Genomic DNA, 12,943 nt, shown 5'->3' with positions numbered 1-12,943 from the left:
TACTGAGCAACAACACTCATCCTGCCGGAGAGGGATGCGGAGGAAGAACCAACGGCGGGGTCAGAATTTATCTCACTCGCGCCTCCTCCAGGCTGTCACTTCTCGGCCAATCAGGGTCCAGGAGTTCCAGGCCTCGTTTTCATTAGTCGAAGCGGCGTCTTCCAATAGGGTTGCGGGGCTGCGTCGCGCGCGAGCCGAGGAGCGAGCCGAGGCTTTGGTTGGTCGGCGCTTGCGTCTGCGGGAAGATGGCGGCGACCAGCGCGGCGCCAGCGGTTGGGGCCGGGTCCACCAGTGCGGATTTCTCCGACCTGCGCGGGATCAAGAAGCAGCTGCTGGACGTGGCGGAGCGGAGCCGGGAGCGCGGCCTGCAGCACAGCGGGAAGTGGTGAGGAGGCCGCGGCGGTGGCGGAGAAAGGGCTGCGCGCGTGCTCTCCACCGAGTCGCGGGAGGGCTGCGTGCAGGGTCTCCTGCAAAACGGGGGCTCCGCAGGCTGCAAGGGGCGCTGGGATGCTGTCGCCATAGGGAAGAGCGAGGAATAAAAGACCGCTTGCTAACTCTTTGGCATGGCCAAGTGTCATTCGGCTGTTGCACAGCTGAATTGTAGTAGGGGGCTGGCTGGATATTTTGGGGGGACGCCGTTATGTTAGTTACTAAGGTTGCTTAAGTATTATGGCTTATGATGGGTCTGTGCACAATGAAGTGGCAGCTATATCGGGCTGCAGGCCGCCTGCCATGTAAGGATGCATGGGCAGTGCCGGATTTACATATAGGCTAAACAAGCTATAGCTTAGGGCCCCACTCTCTTGAGGGCCCCCCAAAAATATAAATGAAAAAAACTTGGATGTACATTTCTAAAATACAAGATGAAACACAAATAAAATAAAACATACATACAGCAACAGTGTTTTGTGTTGTGTATGGACCTATTAGGTCCATAAATTACCATATAGCATATATTCAACACAAAAAAGCAACAATTTGTTGTTGACAAAGGACAGCTGGACATTACCTTCAGTAGCTTAGGGCCTCATCAAACCTAAATCCAGCCCTCTGTATGGGGAGTCTGTGCATGCTATTGTGCATGTTGGGGAACCTTAGTCCTGGGGGCCAAATGAAACTTGAAACTGCCTGTTGGCTGTGGCTCTACCCTAGGCTACACACTACCATGGCTCTCCTCTATGTCCTCAAGGGCTTTTGCCTGGATGCAGTGAGCCTGGAAACATAGGAGGCTGCCTGTTGTACAAAGATGAGAGTCACATCAGTTGTGCCTCCCACTCTTTGCCTCTACGCACGTGCACACACACACACATACACACACACACCAGCATCATGCTGCCCCGGAAAGTTGCGTATGAGGGAATATGGCCCTTGTACAGAAAAAGGTTCCCTTTCCCTGTTGTATGTAATGAGTACTGTATTGTGAGCCAGACTGGCAGAAAGTGGTGTTTTTTTAAGCTGCAGTGGGCTTTCTTGTTGTAGGGCCTCAGAGCTGGCTTTTGCCCTGGACCCTCTGCCCTTTAATGAGCTGCCTCCTGCACCTGAACTCACAGAGGTAGGTACGGGAGGAGGGTTTGTTTTTGCAACACCTAAAATGGATGAGGCTGCTCTGATGTAGTATCCTAGAAAATAATAGATTTTAAAAGTTGTGGCAATTGAAAACAGTAATGTTTAGAAAAAAGACAAGCAGGCTCCATTTGCAAGTCAGTTTGCATGTCTCATCCACTTGAAGGCTTTACTTGTTTAAGGAAGGAATTAGAGAGGTGCACATTTATTTAACGCTCAGTTCTTTGTAGCTGAGTTGGAGGGAAGGCTTCTGGCTGCAATCAAAAGATCAGAGGACCCTTTGTTCCCATTATTGCTTCTAGCAGTGCTAGGGTCACTTGCCAGGCAAACAATTTTTAATGCAACAAGTTTGCTTTCTTAGGATCCCTTCTTTTTAGCTTGTGTGGGCTTAATCCCTCTCCCTTTGCTCTCTTGTGATCAAGACTTAAAATATCATAAAATTAAACTGATTTTCTATTATTCTCAGAGAAGCTCATATTGTATTAAAGAATAGGAATTTGGTCAGCCAGACGTTATTTGAGAACTGCTGTTTTCAACCCTGTATTTTGCCTTTCAATGGAAACCAAAAGCAAGAAAAGCATTTGCTTTTGTTACTTGACAGAAAAAGGGGTCTGAGGAATTCATTATATTGGAATTTAACTTTTTATTATATTTTTTCCTTAGGAAGATGCTCGTGACTTGGACGCTTACACCCTTGCTAAATCTTACTTTGATCTGAAAGAGTATGACAGGGCTGCTTACTTCCTGCGTGGCTGCAAGAGCCAGAAGGCCTATTTCCTATATATGTACTCCAGATACCTGGTGAGTTAATAAGATAAATTAATTCTCGTTCCTTGATTTCCTTCCACTCTTCATAAAGATTATGTGATATATCTAGAAAGTGAAGTTTTATTCTTTTTGCTTCTAGTAGCTGGACCCATGTCATGTCTAAGTGAACATCTCATGATAGAAAATTGCTAGAAAATAGTTCTTAAAATTCATTTAAAAATTTGTTTGTTTGCAGTCAGGTGAAAAAAAGAAGGATGATGAGACAGTGGATAGTCTGGGTAAGAAATCAACACACAACTTTCTCCAGTTTGGCTTTTGACACTTGATTTACGGTTTCCAAGACTACAAATTATTTTTTCTTTAACCATTGATTGATTTTTTAAAAGAAGAAAGTGCAAAATATGAGCAAAATTTAACTGTTAAATAAACTTCCCTTTCCCCATCATACATTGTTCTGTATTTGAGCTAGTTTAGCATCTGTCTAAAGCAGTAGTCCTCAAAACGTTTTGCAATAGTATCACCCTTTGCTTTAAACAAAGCTTTGGCAAAATCTTTGCAGTACAATATTTAAAAATGGTTTTATAAACACATACTGCCAATGGTACCAAATAATAGATTGTTCTATTTACAGGTCCGTTGGAAAAGGGGCAGGTGAAGAATGAAGTTCTAAGAGAGCTACGGGTAGAGCTTAGCAAGAAACGCAAAGCCAGAGAGCTGGATGGATTTGGCCTTTATCTGTAAGCATTGAAGTGATGCACTAATAACATATTGTAGGGAATAGCCATATGTTTACATCTAGGTATAAAGTTGGGATTGTGAAATGAATAGGGATTCTTGTCTGTTTGTGTGCATGCAGTTCACCACACAAAATATCAGACTGGGGCACGGGGATGGCATAAGTTCCTGCCCTAGTAATGTTTCTCTTACTCTTTCTCTGTATCCCCCTAGGTATGGAGTTGTGTTGCGAAAGCTGGACCTGGTGAAAGAGGCCATTGATGTGTTTGTTGAAGCTACCCATGTTTTGCCATTGCACTGGGGAGCCTGGCTGGAGCTTTGTAACTTGATCACAGACAAAGAAATGGTAATTTGCGGGATTCTCAGGTGCAGGTGTGTGATGATTGCTGCCCTGGATTTCTTTGGGAGGAAGGGCAGGATATAAATTCAGATCCGGCAACTATTTTCTGGTATTTGATCCATGAACTATCATGAGGTCGATACAGTCATACCTCTGGTTACGTCTGCTGCGGGTTGTGTTTTTGCGGGTTACGAACGTGGCAAACCCAGAAGTGTTTACTTCCGGGTTTCGGCGCATGCGCAGAAGCACTCTGCGCAGTCTGTGCATGCACAGAAGCGCTCTGCGCAGTTCATGCATGCGCAGAAGCTCGATATTGCGCTTTCACGCATGCGTGATATTGTCACTCGAGATACAGACATTTCGGGGTGCAAACAGCACCCCGGAACGGATCGTGTCCGCAACCCGAGGTACCACTGTCCTGCATTTGGTGGTTTTCTGATTTGAAAGTACTTGAATTTGCCAACAAATCTTAAATAATTCAATAGCACTTGGAGGTGTTAGCATTCTTTCCATTGAGTGGGTGGAGAGAACCGAGCCCATGTTGTAACCTTTCCTGCAGTTCTTGGGGGCCGCTGTAGACTGCTTCTCTAAATGTGTCCCTCTTTGTTTGGTGGTTGTTGCCAGCTGAAGTTCCTGTCCTTGCCAGATACCTGGATAAAGGAGTTCTTCCTGGCACACATCTACACAGAGCTGCAGCTGATAGATGAGGCCTTGCAGAAGTACCAGAGTCTTATTGATGCAGGATTTTCGAAGAGCACCTACATTATCTCTCAGATTGCAGTGGCCTATCACAATATCAGAGGTCAGTGAATCCTTCCAGATTTTTTGGGCCTTCTGGTGTTTTGTTTCTTGCTCCCCCCCCCTTCAGTGCCTGCCTTTCTCTTTCCTCAGATATTGATAAAGCTCTGTCCATCTTCAATGAACTAAGAAAACAAGACCCTTACAGGATAGAAAATATGGACACCTTCTCTAATCTGCTGTATGTCAGGGTGGGTACTTTTTTCTCAATCTGAAATACATTATAGGTTGAGTAGTTGGTGGTGTTAGCAGGCTTCCCAAAGCCATGTTACTGAAAGGGAGAGTGGGAAGAACAGGGAGCTCGGCATAGTGGGAGGAACATTGGATTGGCAGAGCTGCTCTGCCTGTATTGTGCTGAGTTCCCTGCTGCCTGACGTCTTGGTAACTGGCAGCGATGCATTGCATTGGGGAGCCAGGTCGGCAGTCGCTTCCTGTACTACCATGCTGGCCGCTACTGCATATGACCCTACCTCCACCTTAAATTGCTTGCAATCCTTCAAATTGTGTACAGAACTTTTCTGTCTATATCCCTTAAACTTACTCATGTTCTCCTAGCGGTAAACCCCAGTAGGGAAATTTGGTCTGTAAGGAAATAACAGCATTGCACTATCAAGTGAGAGAATATAACAGCAAACAGAATCAGAAAACATTTGATACAGGGAGATGTTCCAGTTGCCTCGAACTGGTTTGTGAAATTATTCTGGATATTGTATGAAATTGCCAAGTCTTTGGTAGTCCCTGTTGCTTAACACTTTCCTTTATCCCACTAGAGCATGAAGCCTGAACTGAGCTATTTGGCCCACAACCTATGTGAGATTGACAAGTACCGTGTTGAGACCTGCTGTGTGATTGGTGAGAGAGACCTTGCTTGCTTTAAGAGGGATGGGAGGAAGCTGCAGGACATGATCCTCTTTCACATGAAAGAGTGTTAGTAGCAGACTTGTTTCCCAGTCCCTGGTTGCTCTCTACTCAGTTTTCATTGTGCTTTTGCCATAGGGAACTACTATAGTTTGCGCTCACAGCATGAAAAAGCAGCTCTCTACTTCCAGAGAGCGTTGAAGCTGAATCCTCGATACCTTGGAGCATGGACCCTCATGGGACATGAATATATGGAAATGAAAAACACATCAGCAGCTATTCAGGCATATAGGTGTGTGTGCAGATGCCTTCCAAAAACGAAGGCTTACTTCTGGTTTCCGCCTAGGGTGGGGATTACTTTTAACAAGATCTTTTTCTATTGTTGTTACTCTCCAAATTAATTCTGCTTGTACCTTTCTTTTTTAGCAAATGCAGACTGTTATGATCTTACCTCCATTTGTGCCGTATACCTGTTTACTCTTTCAAAGAAATCCTGTGGCTTTCTCTCTTCTAGACATGCCATAGAAGTGAATAAAAGAGACTACAGAGCATGGTACGGATTGGGGCAAACATATGAGATCCTCAAGATGCCCTTTTACTGTCTCTATTACTATCGGCGGGCCCATCAGCTCAGGTAAAACTGCCCAGTATAGTCTAACTCTTTTTAGTAGCTGCCATTATCAGTGTATGCAGTCAGCTTGCTATAAATGAAATAGGGATGTGCATTGCCATGGCTGCCCTGCAAATTACAAAATCTAAAGTTTCAGTGCACACTTGAGATTGACCAGAAGCAGGGGATCTTAACTGTTATTTAAAAGACAATCTGATCTTTACTTTTGCAAAAAAAAAAAGTGTTTGATTTTAGTCTTGTCTTTTGGGACGTAGACAAAAAAAGAGAGACTGTTGTGCTGTTAGATTTAAAACTGAGGCTTAGTGCTCATTGGGTTTTAGGTAGCTTTAGAAGTCTGAGCTTGTTCGGTCTTTTTGTGAGCCAGCTGATAGTTTCATGTTTTTCACAGGCCCAATGATTCCCGTATGCTGGTAGCTCTTGGAGAATGTTACGAGAAATTGAATCAGCTAGTGGAAGCCAAAAAGGTAGGGCGGGACATGGATTTCCATTTGAGCGGCAGCAGTGGGGATTATCCTGAACCAGATAAAGGAAGTTCCAAGTAAATTTCTGCTGTGCTGTTTTGTTTTGGTTTTTTTTTTGTTTTTTAATAAATTTTTATTATTTTACCAAAAAAGAAACAAAACAAAAACAACATTAATCATACATAAACACAACAAAAAACATAATGCACAATCAAACAATATAAAACACGACAATACCATACAAAAAAAAGGAAACTTATACAAACCTTACCAATCACTTATCTTTGTTTCTCAACTTATTTTTAGCTTCTTGGGGGGGACTTCCCCTGGTCCCTCCTCTGTCTTCAAAAACATATATACTCTTTAGGTAGCTTCATTTCTTTTCCCATTAACTTATACTCAATTTCCTAATACTTACATTTACTTAAACCAATATATTTCATAACTTCTATTCTATATTCTGTATCTTAAGACCTTCTTATACAAATAAATCTATCACCTCAAAATTTCTTCTAAACCATTATCACTAACCTTAAACTTCTCAAGCCGATTCTTTTATATATTTCTGCACAAATATTCAGACATTTAATTTAACATGCTTAACTAAATAGTCCTTAAATTTCTTCCAATCTTGCGACACCTTCTCCTCCCTCTGGTCTCGGATTCTGGCGGTCAGGTCTGCGAGCTCCATATACTCCATCAGCTTCATCTGCCATTCTTCAATTGTCGGTATCTCTTCACCCTTCCAAGTTCTTGCCAATAAAATTCTAGCCGCTGTCGTGGCATACATAAAAAAGACTCTATCCTGACTGGGTATCTCTTCATTGGTCATGCTCAAAAGAAATGCCTCTGGTTTCTTACAAAAGGTAATTTTCATTACCTTCTTAAGCTCATTATAAATCTTATCCCAGAAGGCTTTTACCCCTGAACATGACCACCACATATGATAAAAGGTACCTTTCGACGATTTACATTTCCAACACACATCCGACATTTTAGAATTCATTCTAGCTAACTTAACTGGTGTCAGATACCATCTATATATCATTTTCATTACATTTTCTCTTAAACTATTACATGCAGTAAAATTGATACCTTTCTGCCACAATCTCTCCCAGTCATCCATCATAATATTATGACCCATAATATTATGATCTTTTGCCCAATCTATCATTGTTGATTTAACCAATTCATCTTTCGTATGCCACTCTAGCAACAAATTATACATCTTGGAAAGGTTTTTAGAGTTCGATTCGATCAGTTCTGTTTCCAGTTTTGATTTTTCCACTTGAAAACCAATTTTTTTGTCTAATTTAAATGTTTCATGTACCTGGTGATATTGCAGCCAGTCAGGGACTTGACTTTTGACTTGATCGTAACTTTTCAATTTAAATGAGTCCCCTTCCTGCTGCAATATGTCCATATATCGTAACCAACTTGCAGACATGTTTGGTCTCTTATAGGCCTTAGCCTCCACTGGTGATATCCATCTAGGAGTCTTTCTCTCCAACAAGTCTTTATACCTAATCCAAACCTGATACAGAGATTTCCTGATTATGTGACTCTTGAAAGTTCTGTGGATTTTAACTTTGTCATACCAAAGGTATGCATGCCAACCAAACATGTTATCGTGTCCTTCCAAGTCCAGCACATCTACATTCTCTAATTTAAACCAGTCTTTTAACCAGCAAAAGGCAGCTGCTTCAAAATACAGTCTTAAATCCGGCAGGGCAAAGCCTCCTCTCTCTTTAGAGTCTGTCAAAACCTTAAACTTGATTCTCGGCTTTTTGCCCTGCCATATAAACTTCGATAAGTCCCTTTGCCATGTCTTAAAACAGTCCATTTTATCCAAAATCGGTATGGCTTGGAATAGAAACAGCATCCTTGGTAGGACATTCATTTTGATCGCAGCTATTCTTCCCATTAACGACAGTTTCAATCTTGTCCATATCTCCAAATCTTTCTTTATCTCAGTCCACAGTTTTTCATAGTTATCTTTGTACAGGTTCACATTTTTTGCTGTGAGATTGACACCTAGATATTTTACAGATTTAACAAAATTGAGGCCTGTGCCCTCTTGTATTCTTTGTGTCTGTTCTGCTTCTGCTGTGCTGTTTTGTCAGAACATTTGAATTGCCTCTGTCCATTCATTGCCTCTTGAGAATGGACTGGTGAATGTAGGTTATGTACCTGAAACTTAGGTACTGGGGGAAAGTGCTCAAAACTGAGCAGTTTGCAGAACTGAGCTTTTATTCTGTTTGCACTTCCATGTAATAATAGCAATTGGATCTTCAGATGGCTTTGTTTCTTCCTACTCTGTTCAAAAAGAAGAAGGAAATATTGCTTAAAACTTAGAGCTAGCTTTATTGGAGTTATCACTCCTATAGTCTTGTATTATGTTACATTTGATATGCTTCATACTATTCATTCATCTCTGCCAGGCAGGATAGTAGCCAATATTTATCAACTTTGCCTCTGACTCTGGACTAGACACCTTTGCATTTGTTTTATTTTTTCTTGACAGTGTTATTGGAGAGCCTATGCTGTTGGAGATGTGGAAAAAATGGCACTGGTGAAACTAGCGAAGTAAGTAGTAGTTCTATCTCGTTTTTCTTGGATAGACTGGCAAAACCTCATCTGACCACTGCCTTTTGGACTGAAATCTTAGTCTGCAGACTTTATGATGTGGATGTTTCCTGTCTTTCTGCATAGCTCTTAGTCCTTGTGATCCCAGGAAATTATTTGGGGAAGTACTCCAGATTATCTTTGACCTTTATGGCAGCAATATTCTGGGTAACTACTAGTGGTTTTTCCATAGTTCTGGGTATTGGCATGTGCTCTTGGTGAGTCACACAGTATGCATTCATACAGGTTCCGGCAATAATTAAATGGCTACACATAAATGTAAGTATAAAAAGTATTTTATTATGTATATCAAGTTAAATATAAAACTAAAATTGCTACAGTATGGAAATGGGATGTTTCCCTGCCTTGATGAAAATGACCCCTGGGAAATACCTGTGAGTGACAGGCGCAGAGATTAAGACATTGCTTAATCTCTCCCCCCCCCCCCCGCCCTATAAATGCAGCTCACAATTGATAGGCTACCTAGGCTTACTCCAAAGTGTGTCATTTGTTATTAGGATAATCCCATCAACTATATACTGAATACTTAAGAGTGGACAAGAGGTAGCTTCTTCTCTTATAGTGGTGGTCTTATCCTTTAAGCAAGAACACACTTTTGCCTTTTTTTCTTCTTTCCCAGGCTTCATGAACAGTTGAATGAATCGGAGCAAGCTGCTCAGTGCTATATCAAATACATACAAGATATCTATTCTTGTGGGGTGAGTCAGTTCCAAATGATTTTGGGAATGAAAGAGTGAAGGATATACAGAGTGGGTAAAAAAGGTGTTTGTTGTTGTTTTTTTAAAAAAAGAAAAACATTGTATTTAAATTGAATTTATTTAAATCAACAGTTGTAAATACTCAGTTTCTCCCAGGTTAATACTAAATCTTGATATAAGAAATCAACTTACCCTGAACCAAACCCTAAATACCTTTATTCTATTCTAGGAGATAGTGGAGCACCTGGAAGTAAGCACTGCCTTCCGCTACCTGGCTCAATATTATTTCAAGTGTAAACTCTGGGATGAAGCCTCAGCCTGTGCCCAGAAATGCTGTGCATTCAATGACGTGAGTAGCCAACACATCATCTGTGGACTTCTTCACTGGGTCCCATGGCTGCTTCTACCCACTGTGCCACCATTGAGACCACTCTTGGGTATGACTATAATGGTTTGAGGCCACACATGTGTTAAGTCATACTTGCACAGGATTTTGAAAGAACCTAAAAGAGAGACTGAAAGCCCAACTCTTTTTTTTAGAACAATCTAAATAAATCCTTCAGGATTGTCAGAGTGCTTGCCCATCTACCTCTACTAATAGAACCAATCAATAATACACCAGATCATGACGAGAGCTTTGTGAAAAGCAAGTCAGGAAATCTGCTAACAAGTTTTTGTTCCTTGTGGAAATGGAGGTTGACTTGGGTAGCTAGTTTTTGCTTGGTAAGAAATGTGTTGTTAGTTACATGGATAAAGCATGAAAATGTGCAGATATGTGCTTGCAGGCCACCCAAAAACCTTAGTGGGCCTTATATGGCCTGCAGGTTAGCTTGCCCTTGAAATAGTAGAAAGCATGAACAGGAAGTATTTAGAATCCTGTTGATCAGTTGATGCAGGCATGGCACAGCAGGGCAGATTATTATCTGTCCCCACCCCATTGGTCCAACTTTGACAGGTGGGTGGTACCACCTGCCTGTCAGTCACCTGGCACCGTGATATCAGATGATTGACAGGTAGGTTGCCCTGTCTCATCTGTCAAAGTTCCCAAATGCTTGACAGCCAGCTTTCTTAAAGGGAAACTTGGTTGTGCAGCTGACAAAGCCATGTCTCTATCTTCTCCACACCTGATGTCACATAGGACGCTGGGTATGGGACAGGTGGGCGTGGCTTAGAAAAAACAGTTTTTGCAGGCCAAATTTGGCACATGGGCCAAAGGTTGGTCAATAGTTTGCTGGAGTAGCCACTTCAGGGAGAAATATATCATAGGCTCACTAGTTCTGACATTGAACCACAAGTTTGATTGCAATTCAGAATGGCTGATCTTTGCACAGGAACACCCATGTGCCCCCTTTCTAGTTATTGCACTGTGTTTGCTCTTTGCTCATGTGACTTCATTTCTCTTTCAGACAAGAGAAGAAGGGAAGGCCCTCTTGCGGCAAATCTTACAGTTACGAAATCAAGGGGAGACCTCATCCACAGAGATTGCCACACCTTTTTTGCTTCCTTCTTCACTATCTGCCAATAACACTCCAACACGCCGTGTGTCACCCCTGAACTTGTCCAATATTACACCTTAAAAGTGTGCCTGCCTCTCTGGGCTGATGTGAACTGCAAATGTAATCCAGCTGGAGCCTGGGTTTTTCCTTCTAATGCTGCCTCTCTAAGGAGAGTTCTGTATCCGGTGATGCCTTCCTAGGAGGGCTGATAACTCATTGTTGAAGATAGTTACATTGTGGGCATCAAAGGCTGGTGGCGCCATATTTCATAGTGAGTGACTGAATCCATTCTACTCCTGTTATGCCTCTCTTTTCTTGGTGTAAGAAGGGATTCCAAGGTCACTTTCCTCCATTGACATCATTGGAGTTGCTTCTCTGTCTGTCATGTTCATGGCATTCCTTCGTAATGGCTTGCTGGCTACCAGCGTGTCATCTTTTAGGAGAAATGGTGCTGCCTTGCTCTTATTTCATGATGGAAAGAATGTCCTTGCAGCAGTTGGACCTTTGTCCTTTTGGTTTTAGTTACTTTTCAATCAGAATTGCTGTGTTAGATTAGCTAGCTGGTAAAAGGAGCCAGTGGAAAGAGCAAAGGGACTGCCATTTGTCTAGCACAAATGTAGACATGGGTGAAAAATGTAGTAATTCATATCCCATCATTTCTCTTACTAATGCAGCAGCCGATGCTGTTGTGTAGCCTGGTAACAAGGAAGTGGTGGAACTTCTATGTGTTCATTAAGATAAGAGTGCAGTGTTGACATAGCTTTTCCATATATATGGGCTCTAGAAGTATCCACCACTATTTGAGTGGCAAAACTCATCCACACATTTTTGTTGCCCAGGAACACAACATAATTGTTCAGTAGGGGAAAAAAACACTATTGCTTCGTTCTTTGAACTAGAAGCTGGGGTGTTGTATCCTAGCAGGGATGCAGTTTTGTTGAATATGATCCTATGACATAAAATAATGGTTGTGATCAATCCTCAATTGACTTAGCAGAAAAAATAAGTGGTATGATTTTCTGCAGCCGACATGAGAATTCAGGCATGCAAACTTGACTTGTTTACAGTTGAGCAGGTAATGGTATCAAGCAAGCTTGAATTCTGCTTCCACTATTAAATTGTTTTTACTACACATTCTTGTCATTTATGTTAGTAAAACACAGAACTTTGACTTGTTGTACAACACAGATGTTGGGGCTAGAGCACTCACATTTTGTTACGTTTTTCTCTTATCTGGAGATCCTTACAGGCAGGGTTTCATACAGAGCCCTCATTTTATCATCACAATTGGTGGTGGGTAGACTAAGAGACTGATTCATGGTCAGTGAGCTAGAAACTTGGGCCCAGGCCTGTCCTGTCAAATTCAAACATTCAGGGCCTCACCTACCATTGGGCAGTGTCACAGCTGATTTAGGTGCCGTGAAAGGACTCTAAATAATAAATTTATTTTTAATGTATTTTTACTCCCGGGAAAAAGCAGTTGTGGGATTTTCTAATAATAAAGGGTTACTCAGTGGGATTTTCTGTCTTGTGTGCTAATGTACCTTGGCCTTAGACAGCAAAATGTCTTGGTCCAGCTCTGCCAGCACTGTACTCACTTAGCTTGTATCCTAGATAGCCTTGCTTAGCACTGAAAACCAATGATAATGGAGGCTAAAATATGAGTAAATTGTTTTCTGTAATATTTTTGTTTGCATTTTTCATGTTAATGCAGTTATTAAACCACTGCATCTCAATCTGCACCATACTTGTAATATATGCAAAACAAAACCCAGACACCATCTATATAAGGATTCTGCCTGTTTAGGGTATTATGGGTTGTCAAAATTGTATAGAGGTTTGGCGTAAATCATATAATTTTAATTACTGACCCTCCAGAACCATACTTGCAGTGCCACTGCCTAAGTAACAGTTAAGTCTCTAGGGTAATTTTCTGGCAAGTGGCTTTT

The 12,943-nt window shown here is 41.8% G+C and overlaps 1 protein-coding gene across 1 annotated transcript; it reads left to right on the top strand.

The window, feature by feature from the left end:
• The first annotated feature begins 213 nt into the window (after positions 1–213).
• Positions 214–12,126, top strand: CDC23 (cell division cycle 23). The gene is made up of 16 exons (XM_033140509.1): positions 214–385; positions 1,480–1,552; positions 2,227–2,364; positions 2,567–2,609; positions 2,963–3,068; positions 3,280–3,412; positions 4,031–4,208; positions 4,298–4,395; positions 4,975–5,056; positions 5,201–5,354; positions 5,577–5,696; positions 6,082–6,157; positions 8,679–8,740; positions 9,420–9,498; positions 9,728–9,847; positions 10,905–12,126. The coding sequence occupies exons 1-16, from the start codon at positions 246–248 to the stop codon at positions 11,073–11,075; spliced, it is 1,773 nt and encodes a 590-aa protein (XP_032996400.1). The 5' UTR covers positions 214–245; the 3' UTR covers positions 11,076–12,126.
• The last annotated feature ends 817 nt before the right edge of the window (positions 12,127–12,943 follow it).

Source organism: Lacerta agilis, chromosome 2 (assembly GCF_009819535.1).
Source record: "Lacerta agilis isolate rLacAgi1 chromosome 2, rLacAgi1.pri, whole genome shotgun sequence".
Taxonomy (NCBI): Eukaryota; Metazoa; Chordata; class Lepidosauria; order Squamata; family Lacertidae; genus Lacerta; species Lacerta agilis.
This window is presented reverse-complemented; position numbering and strand designations above follow the sequence as displayed.